The following is a 16352-nucleotide window of genomic DNA, read 5'->3' on the forward strand; positions in this document are numbered from 1 at the left end:
ACTGGCTCTGAGTTTATTTTAAAATTATGGCAACTGTATCTAAATGACTTTTTCTTCCATAGGAAACTGTGATTCCTATAGGAAGAACCAGGACACGAAGAAAAGGAAATTGGATCCATCTTAACAGAAGCTCAGGTCACATCATTGGATTCAGTCACAGAGGGACTTTAGAAAACATTTGGTCATGAAATTGTTCATCATTCCTAGGGAATGAGCTTGATTTCCAAGGATTTACCTTGCTTCATTCTGAACTTTTCTAGATTTGACTATTGGAACCTACTACAGATAAAGCTAAATAGTTGGAAAACAAGCATTTAAAAAATATTGTCACATACTGCATCAGGAGGCTTTGGGGAGATTAAATACCTTTTTTTGGGCTCTTGAGGCTCTTTATTATTTATTCTTAAGCTATTATGTTAATAAATATAGAAATCACCAGTGGAATCACCAGTGGCTACCTGCCCTCAAGCAATAAGCCATATTACCAAGTACTGACTTTTAACAACTATCTATCTACATTAAATTATTGTAATCTGCCTTCTTTTGCTTTAGGACACCATGTTTTAATGCTGCCCATGAGTACTGTGCATCATGCTAAGAACAAAACCTACAGTGCTGTTTTATTACTGCATCAATCCAGGCTGTAATCTTCATTTATGACAGTCTCTCGTTTATAGGTTTATGATGTCAGTATCCTGCATTTTTTTTAATCAAGGAAGCAATGATCTAAGGCCAAAGAAAAGGCATTTCAAGAGCGCAAAAATAAATCCTTTATAACACAATAGAAGATATAAGCTGTATTTTCTGTTTCCCCATTTCACATGTGAGACAGGCTACCTTAACATAAAATGTTTTTTCATCATGTCTAGATGTTTCATAATTCTTTCCCCCAAATAATGAGTTTGCAAATTTACTTTTCAGGGGTATTTCAAGCTGTGCCTTTTATCTAATCTTGAAGGGGCTTTTATTATTTTTTGGATCACAGTCCCATTTGTAGGAAGCTGGGAACCTGAGGCAAGGAACTCGAACAGGAAAGCAGTCAACCATCTCCACTCCTTGAGAAGAGGAAGAGGCAGCTACCCAGACTTCCCTTTTACCTATCTCACCTATTGCACAGATTTAGCCATACATTCACCTTTTGATTTTGATATCCTTACTTTCTTCAGAATAAATACTTTCCTTGTCTAAAGCATAATCTTAGTTCAGGTTAGAGTTGCTGCTAAAAAACGGAGTTAGCTAGGAATTCAGTTATAGAATGCACACAAAACAGGTAATGCGATCATGAAAAAGGAATTGGCTGGAAATGAAACCCCAGAATTCAACAAAAGCAAGTTTCGTTTATTTGAATGGTTTCATTAAATAAGTCTACAAAGGTAACAAACTGAAGCACAAAGCGCAATCTTACAAGAAGCGCAACACCCAGAGTTAGTGCAAAATGTACAATTAACGGCTGCTGAGAAACCCCCAAGGTTTGAATTCAGTTTTTTTTTTTTTTTTTTTTAAACAGTGTACATTGTTAAATAATGTAAGGAAAACATTTATAATTCGGAAAGATTTTTTTAATGTGGAAAAAGATACTCAAAGTGTACTATTAACATAAAAATAATTTAAATAGTTCAGTAGCACTAGTTCATTCCTCTAGGCTTCAGTTATTTCATCCACAGGAGGGAAAAAAATCAACAGTAAATAAAACCAGGTTTTTTTTTTTTTTTATGTAAAGAGATCTCAAAATTATTAAGCCAAAATAACAAAATAATGTGCTGCATTTGGTTCCCTCATTCCTCTATAGTAGGAAGTATTGTTTCATTTGTCTCAGGTGGTCCATTTTTCATTTACTTGGCACCATCTTTGTTCTGTCCTTACTCTTACCATCTCCCCAAGAATTATAAGCAGAGAACAAATAATAATTTTGAAGCAGGGCTGGCAACCCCAGCCCTTTTCATTTCTACCTTCCTAAGACCTTCAGTTTTCTTTTATATCTCTGACGACTAGGCTAACTTAATAAAACAGGGCCTGTGAAGGAACAACAGGATAGGATAGCCAACCAGGCCCTTCCTACTGTGGTGATTCCAGGGATGTGCCATTGAGATGGGTAAGAGGTTGGGAATATGTCCATTTCCCAGCACAAGAGTCAAGAAGCACCCCAAAATTTAAGAGTCCCAGCTTCTTTCCCCATCTTCAGAAATAACAAAGATCCCAAACAAAGCCAATTAAGAGAGTATTTCCTGAAAGCGCTGAAAAAAATAGAACTGCCCATTACAACTAGGCACAGCACTAAATAATACTGGTTGGTTGCAGTTATTAAGGGGAATATTTGTTTATATGAAATGTGAGACTATCAGTTATAATTGTAGAAATAAAAGTGGCACAATAGGTTATGATCCTGCAACCATCTGGATATCATATAGGAAATGAGTGGGTCCACTTTCTACAAAAATACAGTACCCCAAAATGAGAAATACATTTGAAACAAGAGGAAAGCAATCCAAGTTTTCTTTAGAGCAGCTTTCTCTATCTGTGACTTTTCACTATCAGGTTTCCCAACTTCAAAACCAGCCCCCACCCCTTTCCCCTTTATATTCAGCCATTTCTTCTAGGTCTGCTCAAGCCCAGCTCGGATGAGTAAGGCTTATGGATGGCATCCATTGGCCAGGTACCACATATCTTCAAAATAAGTTTGTTCTTCCATTCTTTAATCTTTTTCATTCACTTATCACACACCACCCTTCATCTTTTAAATTTTGTTATAACACCCCTCCTCACTATTTCTGAAACAGAACTTTCTGCTTTCAACCACTGATGTCAACTTAACTTCTCACCCTGCTCATCTTACACCTGCTCTAGACAAAATTGTTGAATGACTTAAAAAAAATACTCTCAATTTCCCTTTGGCATAATCCACTGATGGGGTCACGTGGACCTTAGATTTCTTTCCATACACTCTTTGCTGATCTGGGGTCTGATGAGAAGTTGATGCTAATGGCAGAAGCAATAGAAGTCCAAGGCACTAAAATATCCAGCAAGCAATACTGGGACAACAGAAGTATTCAAGTACAGTAATTTATACAATTTTACATTCACATTTATTTATCTAATACAATGGAAATACAAAGGAAAAAGTTAAAGTGTCTCAATAAGTAAAGGACAGAGCTAGCTTTTTTTCAACTTTTTAAACCTTTCATATTTTCATCTTAAAACTACTGTTGTCCAACAACATTTATATATCACAGTGTTTCCACATCAAAACTGATGGCGAAGTAACATGTCCGCAGGGAACTTTTTTTCCTAATTGCTAATGCTGCTAATATCATTTGCTTAAAGCGCTAATGACCTATTATAAGAAAAGGTTGAAACCTCAGTCCCCTGGTGTTTTTCACTGGGTTCTAAAGAGAGAAAAAAAAGTGGGGATGGGTGGGGGAACAGGGTAGGAGACAGCCCAAAACTTTTTGTCTTGGGGTTTAGATTTGAGCGAATAAGGGACTGGGCTGGGTACCAAGATTAAGAGCTCCACCCACTGAAAGTACAGATGGGGTTTGGTTTTCCTTTGAGCGTTCTAGTAGCTTTCTGATAAAACACCATACTCTTTCCTAGCCCTCACTGTTGGGTATAGGTAAACAGGAAAGCATAGTTTGAAGCTGCCCCATCACAAGAAAGCTGCTCATTACTTCTTGTCCCACTCCAATAATGGTGAAGGGGAGAAAGACTCTCCATTCTGAGGGCTCTAAGCAGTATTAAACATTCTTTTCTGGCAAGAAATAACCAGTTAAATGCAGCACTAGTAGTTAGTTAGTATATAGGCTACTTCCCCATCCCCCCTCCCACCCTCCCCTTAGCACTCCATCTCCTGCCCCCAAATCTATTCAGTTAATGTCTCTAGGTCTGACTAAGTGGTCCGCAGGTTGGAACCTGGGGGGTTGCTGATGGATTTCTGCAAATTGCTGATGTTGAAATTCTGTAAGGAGGTGGTTCCCACAGGTTGGAACTGGCCAAGTGGCTGTGGTGCTGGGCCACCTGTCCCACTCCACTGAGTGCCAAAGGGGGTAGGTGGAAAACCATACTGCTGTGGGGGGCACATAGACTTGGTGAAGTGACCTAGAGAGGTAGCTGATGCTGCAGAGATGGGGGCAGAGCCACCCAGATTTGAGGTCATGGAGATGCACAGCTGACCAGGTGCAGAGAACTTCCTTGCCATTCCAGGGCCCTGAAAACAAAACAATTAATTGTAAAGTGTGGTATGGGTGGCACTAAAATAAAATTCTAGAACCAGGACTGTTCTTACAAAACCTTTCATAATAATTATTGCCTCTTAACACGCATGAAACAAGGGAGAGAATAATCATTCCGACTGGAAGTGGGCAGTGTTTGTGTGTGTGTGTGTGTGTGTGTGTGTGTGTGTGCGCGCGCGCACACGTGCACACATGTGCAATTCAGGGTATTGAAGGAAAAGGGAAGAAAAAACTGAACTAATAGCTAAGGATTTAGGGAAGGAAAATAAAAGGGTACCTGGGTGATTTCTGTCTTGTTTTTCTAAAAGTGTTAAAATTAATAAGTTACTAATGAAGGTCATGGCATGAAATATTAGCCTAGATAGTTTATATCGTCTCTGATTCAGACACGCCAAGTGATACTCTGAAAGATTAGGAAAATGGCAAAAAGGGAAGGCTTACCTCATAATTCATGTGTCCTTTGCTTCCTCTCCTGCCTGAAAGATTCATGGCATCTCTGGCCCAATTGTCTACCAACTTGTGCAGGTCATCTGTGAACGTGCCCTTCCTGCTGGACGTCATGGCAGGAGGCTGAGCTTGGGCAGCTTGGCTATTCACTGTTCCCCCGACAGTGTTTGTGCTGCTGGTCCCTAGAGTTAGAAAAAGCAACAGAATATAACCATTAAAAGGCGTCTGGAGTATAATTTCGGGAAGAAGAAAAACTTTACAGAATGACGAATGGCAAGCCACAGAATGGGGAGAGGATGGGGTTGGGAAGCCATGCAAGAAAGGAAGGTTCCATGGTCTTATTTAGCCAAAGTTTTGGGATAACACTCATGAAACCAGATTCTCTTCAGGGACTGCAGGTTGAGGCCAAACAACTCAGAGTAATGGTAGGCACAAAAGGCAGGAACTGCTCTCAGCCACTCACAAAGTATCTCAGAGTACTGAAGCTCACTGCCAGTATGTCCTTTCTCAGCATCACACTGACGAGGGAGCTGTAAGACAGTCAGTGAGGCTAGCTGCTCTAGAATGTAGCATAATGCAAGGTAACAGAAGATACTTCTTGGGCACTGGGGCAGGGTTCAAGTAGGAGTTACAGAAATGCAAAGATAGGAGCTTGGCCTAGGAAAAGATGGGGTTTCCAAACCATGTGGATACTGCCACGATCTTCAGCCATTGTTCAACAGCAAGAGGTGATAAGCCCAACAGCATGCTTTGTTCAAAAAACTTTTTCATCTGGACCCATAAACATGAATTTGTAAACATAAACTGGGGAGGAATTAAGGCTTCAATCGCTTCCAATTTCCTATGAGTAAAGAACCCAGATTACTCACGAGGAAGGTTCTCTATCGTGTGTCTGAATCTTTCAACTCCAGGAAGACGTGCTTTTCCTGAAGGTGACCTCAGGTTTGACTGGTTCAAGGATTCTCACCCCTTTCCCCCGCTTCCCAGAAGGGCAAGCACTCTTATGTGGAAGCAAAGGAACATTCATTCAGCTGAGGCGGGGGTGCAAAGGGGAGGAGGAAGCTTTGAGGCTATGATGAAGGGATTCTATTTCTATGGTTTGACGAGAAAGAAAGGATTCTGTGTCCTGCCTGATTTCGGCTCTGCTGGAGGGCACACTGAAGATTATTCGAAGAGGCAAGTTTTAAGGAAGAGGGAAAGAAGAGTCATGGTCTTGTTTTGTACCCTCACCCCCCACTTTCTTACCAGATCTCACGTTTGCTGCAGAATAGTAACTTCTGAGCCACTAGGCCTTAAGATATCCAAGTAATGCTGGGGTTAAATAAACGCACACATTTTCCTGCTTTCAAGGTCAAAGCAGCACCAGAGCACAGCAGCACACCTGAAGCAACTCTGCTATTGAAAAACCCACTGTAATCCATCGCTGGTCTCAAGTTTATAACACACCACCCAGGGAATGGCACACACAAGCATGTCTGTAGTACATAACAGCTAATTCTGAGGTGCAGCTGCAGAGTGAGGAAGGTCACATGCTTCTACCACCAAGGCAAGACATGGAACTATGGCAGTGTGTGTATTAGCTCACTTCTTGGTGCCCGCTGGAGCCACATACAGTGTAAAGGGAAGAGTAAGTTCCCCTAAGGTACAGGAAACCCAAGTGGAAAGTATAAAAGCAAGGAAACAGCCTTCTTCGAATAGCAAGAGTGAGACAGTGGTGGAGTGGGAAGTACAGGCAGCAAGGATGGCAGTCGTGATGATGAAATCCAGGAGGCAAGCGCATCACATGCATGAGGACTATCATCTGTTTGAATGATTACTGCTTGGTGAGCTGGATGATCAGTGAGACAATCAAAACAAACGATAAAACCCAGAAATAATCATAAGTGAACAGAGCTGTCCAAAGCAAAATACAAGAAGCTCTGCAGAGGTGAACACCATTTATTCACAAAGAGCTCGTGCTGGGAGTCACACCTCTCTAGTCTCATGCTAGTCACCTTTCATGCTATGCTGTGAGACCCCTTTATAACCAAATTTCATTTTTCATTTGTGTGTATTATAGAATACTGGATTCTGAAAGTAAGTTTATACCACAAGGGCGTCCACCACACAGGTGACCTTATTCTGGCTTCTGAAACAGGCTTTCCCATTAAAGAAGGAAACAAACACCACCACCCCACCCCTCTTCTGACCAGAAATTAACCCCTGGGAAAAGATGACTTGACTATAAACGTTAGTTGAATGCATAGTGCATTTAGTCCATTTTAGTAATAAAATGTTTACGAATACTTGTAATACAGATATTCCTGAGAATGCTGCTTGCCTTCCAGAGTACTAACCTCCAAACCCTTCTCATTTCTGCTGAAAAGCTGTAAAAATGTAGTGTATGCTTTACCACCAAAAATCTGTTTTTTTAATTTTCTCCACCCCCACACTTCCAGGTCCTAGTAACAATAACCTATCAGTAGTCACGACTTATTGCCCAGTATCCCGAATACAGAGTTTTCTGGTTGACCCTCTAGGTGGTCTGTAGGGTTGTTGAACTGTCTGCACTTTAATGAGAAGCCACCAGTCTAAGAAGCCAAACTCTACAAAGCTGTGCTTCTTGCCTCACCAATCTAGCAGATGAGAGAGTACGGACTTTTTGTATGCTTTGACCACCGCTCATCCTCCACTGGGTAGAAGAGTGGCTGGCACACATTTGTTGACTAAAGAATTCTTTCCCAAAGAAGTCGGGAATTCTTGGTCTCTCTACGTGACCCATGGCTTATCGAGCCATAACTGTCACAGGGGTAGGCTCACAGGGGGTCATCGCTGAAAGCATTTGACTATGAGGTGATTTCTTAATCTGGAAGGATAGCCAGCGGTCAGCAATTAAGCATGTTAAATAATATGTCAGAAAAGGGTGCGGAACTAGACAGATGAGAACTGGAAAATCCAGGAGTTGTGAGGCTTCAAGGTTCAAAGAACTCATGGATAACAGGCTTTGCAATCAAGTCCAAAGGTAACAGAGAGAAAAGATAATTACTACAGAGCTGGTTGCAAGGACAGACTTTTTTCACCATCTTCCCTGAAGCACAAAGAGAGAGCAATGTGTTAAAGATAAACATCAGTGTAAAATATTCAGAATCTCCAAACAGCACACAAAGTCCCAGCAAGAGAAGCAGGAGGGGAGACAGACTGGTTAGACTTAACTCGGTTATTGGATGGACTGTGGTACTTGGGTGACGGAAGCTGAGTTTCCACACTCAGTCTTTGTATCTAAAGAGTAATGCCCTGCTCTGACATTCTGGGATGGTGGGAATTCCAGTCTCTCAGGTCTCACTGCTTGAATTTCAAATACCCAAGCAGTCTTTCCACTGATCCTGTCCCACTTTCTGTTTCTCCTGCTGGGTTGTTAAAAAGCCTCAATTAAATTCATTAGCAATTCTACCACAGTAGGCAGATAGTACCATTGTTAAGTTTTAAGTTAATTTAAACTGGCTAATATATTTCCACGTCTTAGACATACATACCAATGCCCGCCCCTCCAGAAAGATCTTTAAAAGTATATAGAAAACGAGCAACTTTTGAACATAAATAAAGCATTAAGCCAAGCCGTGCTTTCAAACCATTATCTATTTTGAGGGCATAAAATAATGCACCCGAAACCAGTAAGACCCCGCCGCCTCTACAAGCACTTGGTTTCTTTCCCATATTTGTTTTAAATCTGCCTCTTGTGATTTGTTCACCAAGGCTTATATGATATATACTGATTTGCCTCCAACAGATACAGGGCCTCTCATTTTAGACCCAAAAGGAAGTGGTAAGATCTACTATTTCCAACCACTTTAATTTGAACAGTGTAATACCACCTACCTTTTAAGAGTGTGATGAGAATTTACTGAATTAATTTGAAGTGGTGCCTGTCACATTAGACTTTACAAAAAAGCCTTGGTTCTCTTTGACCCCTCTTAGACATTTCAGGCTGTATAACTAAGGCCCGACGTGTCACATTCTACTTCAAAACACTTGCTCCTACTATTAATGTCTATATTTCTAGCTGGACATATAAAGTTAAATGTTTATTTAAGTATTAAAATGCTAATACTCTTGGTCCAGCCTAGTTTCACCAGAAAAGATATCGATTTGAGTGCTTAAAAACCACACATGCTTGGAAAACTACCAAACTGGGTAATGCCTTCCGCTTCCTTTGTTAAATGGCTCTGGACTAGTGATATGTGAGGCCCAAGGACCTCCGAAGCATACACAGAAACAGTGATGGCTTTAGCACATGCATTTAAAAAGCACTTCAATAACCACATCAGAAGTTTGAGGCCTTAACAGAGAAGATCTCTATCCAAAGTCCAACAAAGGTTTTCTAGTTTAAAAATATGGCAATTTTGATTTTCAATTTTTTTTTTCAATATACATGTATTAATTACCATATGCCAGGAAGGCATGGGCTAAACAGAGGGAAATGATGTGTGTGTCCCCAGTGCTACTTGTTTTTATGTAAACGATTTTATTTGATTTGTACAACAACCCTTGCTATTATGTCCTGTTTTAAAGAAGAAAGCTGGGAAATCCCAGCAATCGTGTGAAATAAACCTTTTTCACGTGCAGGTGTTAGGATTCGGTCTTTAGTAGAATACATGCTTTATGAGACTAACTATATGGAAGCCCTTTTTGAACTACTAATTTTATGAAGCTAGAATGTAGTGGTGGTGAAAGGAGCCAATGAAGAGATACTAGTATCTTTTCAACTAATAGATGATCAGGCTTAATTGACAAGAAAAATGATTCCAAACTACTCTGAAAAATAGAAAAATAGGGTATAACTTTTACTTGCTTCCAGGATCTAAGTGCATCAGTGGTCAAGATGCCTTCTGTCACTTCTAATGCCAAAGCAAGTGCGGTCCTCAATAGACTATGGAGTTCAGCCTTCATTATTCTAAATGACTCAGCAATCTATATAGCCCTGACACCACATCCATCCTGTCATGGCTCTATGAAGAAGCAATTCTACCAGTTATTTTGAAATTTATAGAAATCTGCTATTATTTCTACACCTTTTTATCATAACTTACACAAGGACCCAAACTTCTGAGGGTAACAATAGTTCAGCCAGGCTGCTGAGTCGATGATATACAGAGACAAATGAAAATGGACTGCGTGAAATATCAGATTCAAGCAGCAGAAAAACAAGGACAAGGAAGGAGTAAAGGTGTTACACACAAAGAGCCAAGCAGGGCGTACTCAGAAATCGGGTCCTCCTGCCACCAGGTTTGAATGTCACCTGCTCTGATGCACAGTTAAACTTCGCACAGCCTGTGAGAGGGAAGAAACGGAAAAACAGAGAGAGAAGAGACAGAACACAACTACAAGATGTTAGAAACTTGAGGCTGGAGTGGTGAAATGAGCTAAGATGGCACACAGAAGAACAAGCTTCTAGGGAAAGGTCAGAAATGTAAGGCAGGAAAATTAGGCCTCAATTCCCTCCATTTGCAAAATGCTGAAGCTTTTTCCAGTGGGAATAATGCTAGCTAGTTTGTGTTCCTATCAACAAGTATACTCATTTTGCAGAGACAATCTAATCTCTAATTATGGTGATACTGTAGCAAAAGCATCTAAACCAGCTAGCTATATTTTCTTTCATTTGTTTCTACCCAGATACCCAACTCCTTTCACTTCTTGTTCTAATGTTGTTAGAAGCTCTTTCCTCTACCGGAATGGTCTGAGTGATCAGTAATAAATAATTCTATACTCGGAAAGGAGATTATAGATAATAATTGAATTGCAGGGCTATTCATCTTAGTATGCTTCTCTCATACTTAGTAGTTAAAAAAATCTACACTGGCTAAGCAAATGCATTAGCTTTTAGAAACTGCTAAAACTCCTTAGAATTTGGTCCAGGAAATCTCAGTACAGTCTTAAAGCTTACGTTTCAAATCCTAAGTGAGTCATTTATTTAGACAAGGCCTCATATAGATCACAGATGTAACTTTTTGCTGTTATCCTTTGAAGAAAAGCTATTTCACCTGATGGAAGCAGCAAGTACATCTATATAATCACCCAACTTCCCCTCTCAGCCCAAAGGTCCTTAAGTGTACAATACACAGGCTGTGTTCTGGTCAGCTGGTCTTCCAACCCACCTTAACAATAGGTTGCTCATCAGGCTTTTGTTCCAGATATGGCAATATTGCCATTTTAATGTTTTTGGAAAATGGTGGTCACTTTGATTTCTTACCTTGACCTGGAGCAGAAAGGCTTGGTACTGAAATGGCACCATCACTGGTGAAGGCTGAATACAGGTTGTCACTGGAGGGAGATGGCTTAAGGGGCTGTAACAACTGATTCTGCCCAGTTTCTGGGATGTTGCCTGGAGGGTGGAGGGTCTGCTGGGGGTGTAAGACTGAAGCTTCACTCTGACCAGACATATTACCTGCCAGAAGATAATGTGGCATGAGAAAACATGTACAGCTTTCCCAATACACTTAATAGGCACTGTCCTTATTCCTCCAATTTGTCCCAATGAATGGTTAATAATGGGTCAAGAGCTATAACTGATGAACTAAAAGAGGGGAAGTGAGGAATGATATGAGAATCAACAGATGATAGGGTTATTGGAAACTATCCCAAGAGATTTTTAGCTTTAGATAACATAGATGGTTCTCAAATCTGAGCTAAGTAACACTAGAGTATGTAGTGGATATGAGAGAATTCCATTTTGCAATTCTACAACTGCATTTTTTACCCCATTACGAAACATTGTGTTGGATCAACCACAAAGAGGTTGGTAAGCGGTCTCTGCTTAGTTTTTCTTGTAAGCATGTGTCAGATCAAGTACAAAAGAGGTGTCAAAAAATGATGCACATGATTATAATTACACATATTTAAAATTATTCTTAGTAGGTGGCCTTCAATCACTAGTCAAGTGTCTTGAAATTGACTAATTTCTCTGTTCCCTCGTAACTTGTGGAATAGAAGTCCACTCCAAAAAAATATGTCAAAATTAGGATCAGAATCTGAATTAGCTGATATCTCTTATAATTACATCTCTACTAATGAATTAGTTCTAACGTGGTAGAGAAAAGTCTGGGTCTCTAAAAGCTTCCAGAGAATGCAAAGCGGTTAAGAAGTTTGCATTCCTCTCCAAACTATTTATATTGGACCTGCAGAGCAAATATGAGTATAAACTTCAGACTTTTTCATTTTTCAACTAATTATCTGTTACCACTACCAGAATTTCACCAAAAGGTAAAAATTCTTTATCACAATAATTCATTACAAGAGATTATGATTTAACTTTTTTTAAAAATTACAACCACTAGGAAGTTCTTTATTCCAATATAGGTAAATGAAATAAAAATATTAATCAAGGAAATTACCACTTAAGACATAACCAAATATCCATATGAAATTTATATTCATCCCAGTTGCAATTAAAATGAATGATTTCATTCATTAAAAGGAAGAACCTACCTGATCTTTACTAAGTAGATAGAGATCAATATTTTCTTCCAACTCCCCAAGAATTTGGGGGAGGACATGTAAGGTTATATGAGTTACCAGGCAAGCTAAATGTTTTATCCTTAAGAACAACTATAAATGAAAACTACCAGTAGATAGTAATTATAGATTACAATGGAATAACCCATTGTACTCACTCAGGCTATTTCCATAGACTAAAAAAGAGGTACTATAAATGGGGAGTAGAAAATTCAAGGAAGTAAGAATATTAGGATAGTCAAACTCCTTTGAAATTTAACAACAAATGTTCAATAGGTTATATATACCGCTGGAGACAGAAACAAAAGATGGGACAGCCATGGCTGATCTGGTGCAGGGCTTTTTACCTGAAAGCTGGGGGCTTTTACTCCCCAAGGAACTGATACGACTAGATTTGCTGCCTTTGCTTTTAGTGGGTCGCCTTCTTCTTCCTGAAAGGGGGGCCGCTGGGGGAATAATGACAGCAGGAGGAACCTTGCCCAGTTTAGTATACAAAGATTCAATTTCATGCTTCTGGCGACTCTGCAGGTCTTGAATTTCTTTAAGATGTCTATGGAAGATAACCAAACATAATTCAAAAATATTAAAACCATTGTCATTCAAAAAAGAATAACGTATTTTTTCACTGCCATTCAAGTATTCACTTACTTTTAAATGTTTGCCCCAAATGTAGTACTTAATCTAATTTCTACTACCTTGAGATTCTAGTTTGTTGACTCATCTTGCTGGCCTCCACTACCGAAGCCAAAATTCAACAATCTCCTAGCCAACAAAAAATGGTTGATGATATGTAAAGAGAAAAAGATTTCCTGACTTTTGAGGCTATTCACCAGAGTACTAAATTTGTTACTCTGATCCAGTTTGTCAGATGTGATCAACAAAACCTGTTAATATAATCTACACTGGATTCATTTGGTAGACTAGTAAACAGCCAAGATTAGGTTAATAATAATAAAAAGTGCAATTAATAAAAATAATACTGTACTAACAATAATACAAAGGTGTTCAAGTTCTACAACAAGAAATGCTGTGGGTCCTTATAGTACAAGAGACCTAATGAGAACTACATTCAGAAAACTAGCTTTTGCATGTCACCCTTCTCTTTAAAAGAAATAAAACATACGCATATTGCAGTGAAAAATAATACTAATCTAGGCACCAGGAGTTAGGTCTTAATTCTGTTGTTATTTTGTTACAGGAGAAAATGTACTTACTTGTCTCGTAGTCGTCGCAGCTCTAACTTTAAGTCTTCATCTTCAATATCTGACTCATTGTCACTACTCATATAAGAGGAGTTGAGTGAGTTACTAAGGCTTTGACTTAGATTCTGGATAGGTAGGCTCTTTGAGCTCAGTTGGTGGGGGGAGTGTGGACTACCTGAACCATCATCTACATCCCTACTTAGGAAGGCAGCCTCCAAATCAGAAGATGGCCCATTCAGATGTGAAGGCTCTGACAGTTCAGGCTTTTCTTTCTTTGGTATTGCAGCAGGAAGAACAGGTTGTTCCAAATCCATAAAAGGAGGAGATGCTGTCGGTCCCTCTTTCTTTGCCTCAGTGAGCCTGTCTTCAGTTCTTGATACAGAGAAACGACCTACTTTGTTTGCTGTAGTTGTCACCTGAAAACGCCCAACCTTGGTAGGTTGCCCAGTTTCTGACTTTGCTTCTGCGGCAGGAGTTTTGTGGGCACTATCTGGCATATCTGAAGAGATGCCATGGATGGTTACCCCATTAGAGTCTGGCTTCACCAGGGTACTCTCTGGACTACTACTTGATAGCACTGAGGACTCTGAAGTGCTGGATTCAAAATGAACAGACTTTGCATCTTCTGACTTAGTTTTACCCTCTTTCTGGGAATCATCTATTGCAACTGAAACCTGATGGAAGAGACCAAAGAGATTAAAAAACAAAGTCTACAATATTCGATTTTTAGAATGAATTGTAAAAAAATGGAGTCACTTTATTTCCTAGTCAGCAAATAGGCTGATTATCTGTTTACATAGTTCCTCCATATTTGACTGTGAAAATAAATAGCATACTATTATAGAGAACAACATATCTGTACTGAGATGTACAGATTAGATGTAGATTCTGAGTGGGCTGACTAAGCTTACTAAGTAAATGACTTACTTTCATATCTTACTTTAATGCACAGGACTCAGACTCAAATTTTAGTGAAAATATAAATAACAACTGGCCATGGAATCTTGAAGGTTGCTTGTGAATAAGAAAAAAAACTACAAAGATTAAATCCAATAAATGTTAAATGCCAGCTAAGCTTCAAGAATCAACACAACTAAGTGGTACTAAAAGGAGGATCCAGGTCCTTGCCCTAGTTAGTTCACGTGTTATAAATACAAACTCAGCTCAGCTACAAACTCTCAGTTTACAAGTAAGAAATATATCATCTACTATCCCCAACTCCAAGTGCTATCATGAGAATAATCGGAAAGTTGTTGTGAAAGCAGTACTAAAAATGACTTTCAGAGCTTGTTTGGCACTATATACTAAGAGCCAGAAAATGTTCACTTGTTGGGCCAATGGGGAAAATAAAATATGATATCACTCGATGCTGACTCAGTATTTTTACTTCAGAAAGTAGTCCTAACATTATCCTAAATGTGGAAAATACTTTTATATACAAAGATGTTTACTAGTACTTTACTTATTATGAAAAGCAACTAACAATAGGAAAATGGTTAGGTAAATGAACTACTGGATGGAGAAAAAAAGCTACCAAGTATCATTTGGAGGAGAAGTAGGGTCAATTTTAGATACATACATGTATAGAGGAAAAGGAATGGAAATACACCCCAAAAAGTAATCATGGGGAAGGTGAGAGGATGGGCAGACTGTACCACTATCTTTTGTTTCTCTACTGTTCTAAGTATTCTATATTTTCTTTAACTAGCATGTATTATTTTTAAGAGGGGGAAAATAATAAGAGCTATAAAGTGCTAATATATCATCAAATTGGCAATTATGTCTCAAAAGGCAGGTAATGATTTTATTAAATACACATTTGTGCAAAACAGGGAATCAAGGCAAGGAAAAAAGTGATGGTCTCACCTGAAATCGCCCCGTCTTAAAAACACCAGTTCCTGAACTAGCTGCTGGGACAGAACCTTCTGTGACTTGAGAAACTGAAACAAATACATGAAGGAAGAAGAGAACTGAAATTAGCATCTCTTTTTAGCTAGCTTATTTTTCCTTTGGCCAGAAATACAGCAAAATAAAACTGCATATTAGATGAGCAAACTCTTACCTCCCCATCCCCTTAGGCTTTGTCTAACAAGGGGAAACAGTTATCGTTTGCTCTCCTACTAGATGCCTTTAGTATGAAAGACTGTATTGTTTATGAAAAATTGTCAAAGTCTGAAAATTTATCATTGACCTTCTACTTTTCCTTGTACACATGTTTGATGTGGTTGATATGGTATTGTTTGAAGGAATAAAAATTACATACAGAAGTCCCACCTTATCCACAGTTTCGCTTTCCATGGTTTCAGTGACTTATGGTAATTAATGCCAGATATTTGAGACAGAGAGGGAAAAGAGCATGTACACATGTGCAAGTACAACAAACATATAGCTTTTATTATAGCATATTGTTTTAACTGTCCTATTTTATTATTAGTTACTGTTAATCTCGTCCTGTGCCTGATTTATAAATTAAACTTTATCATAGGTATGCATGTATAAGAAAAAACACAGTATACATAGTGTTTGGTACTATCCATGGTTTCAGGCATCCACTGAAGGTCTCAGAGCACATGCCCCTCGGATAGGGAAGGACTACTGTGTAACTAAAGCAGCTTTGTGCTTAACTTCAAAATCATGAGATACTACAAAAACTCAATTCTTCATTTTTTAACTCAAAGACATAAAAAAATGAAGCGGACAATGAGATTTTACCTAGGATATTAAAGATCTCTTTTAAAATGAAAACCAGCCATGGCAAACTGGTTAGGCAACACTCAGGCAAAATCCTAGAACAGGGCAGTGAAGGTGTCAGATTGATAAGTAGTTTTGAGCAACTTTAACGCCACCTAGGTCCTCCTCTCTAGGAACAATCACTTGTTTGAGTTTCTCTCTATAGACAATGTAGATCTATACCAGCAATTTCCTTATTTTATACAACTAGTATATTGATTCTGGTATTTTCATTTAACGAAATAATTTAGAGATCATA

The 16352-nt window shown here is 39.0% G+C and overlaps 2 protein-coding genes across 18 annotated transcripts in view; one reads left to right on the forward strand and one right to left on the reverse strand.

The window, feature by feature from the left end:
- Window positions 1-862, forward strand: part of RAD52 (RAD52 homolog, DNA repair protein) — a 31487-nt gene extending 30625 nt beyond the window's left edge. For all 6 annotated transcript variants that reach the window (XM_023535122.1, XM_011367821.2, XM_023535120.1 and 3 more), the window contains one exon: window positions 63-862. In XM_023535122.1, the coding sequence (XP_023390890.1) occupies window positions 63-124 (62 nt within the window). In that variant the 3' untranslated portion in view covers window positions 125-862. The remainder of the gene's footprint in view (window positions 1-62) is intronic.
- Window positions 863-1317: 455 nt separating this feature from the next.
- WNK1 (WNK lysine deficient protein kinase 1) overlaps window positions 1318-16352 on the reverse strand; it is a 139345-nt gene continuing 124310 nt past the window's right edge. For 10 of the 12 annotated variants that reach the window (XM_011367830.2, XM_023535115.1, XM_023535114.1 and 7 more), the window contains 6 exons: window positions 15230-15303; window positions 13376-14037; window positions 12509-12711; window positions 10900-11094; window positions 4668-4855; window positions 1318-4201 (listed from right to left, as the gene is read on the reverse strand). In XM_011367830.2, coding sequence (XP_011366132.1) covers window positions 3884-4201; window positions 4668-4855; window positions 10900-11094; window positions 12509-12711; window positions 13376-14037; window positions 15230-15303 — 1640 coding nt within the window. In that variant the 3' untranslated portion in view covers window positions 1318-3883. Of the gene's footprint in view, window positions 4202-4667; window positions 4856-5355; window positions 5515-5537; window positions 7741-10899; window positions 11095-12508; window positions 12712-13375; window positions 14038-15229; window positions 15304-16352 lie in introns of those variants that run through there. The other 2 variants (XR_002782190.1, XM_023535117.1) reach the window with 2 other exon arrangements.

Source organism: Pteropus vampyrus, unplaced genomic scaffold (genome assembly GCF_000151845.1).
Source record: "Pteropus vampyrus isolate Shadow unplaced genomic scaffold, Pvam_2.0 Scaffold137, whole genome shotgun sequence".
In the NCBI taxonomy this organism is placed as follows: domain Eukaryota; kingdom Metazoa; phylum Chordata; class Mammalia; order Chiroptera; family Pteropodidae; genus Pteropus; species Pteropus vampyrus.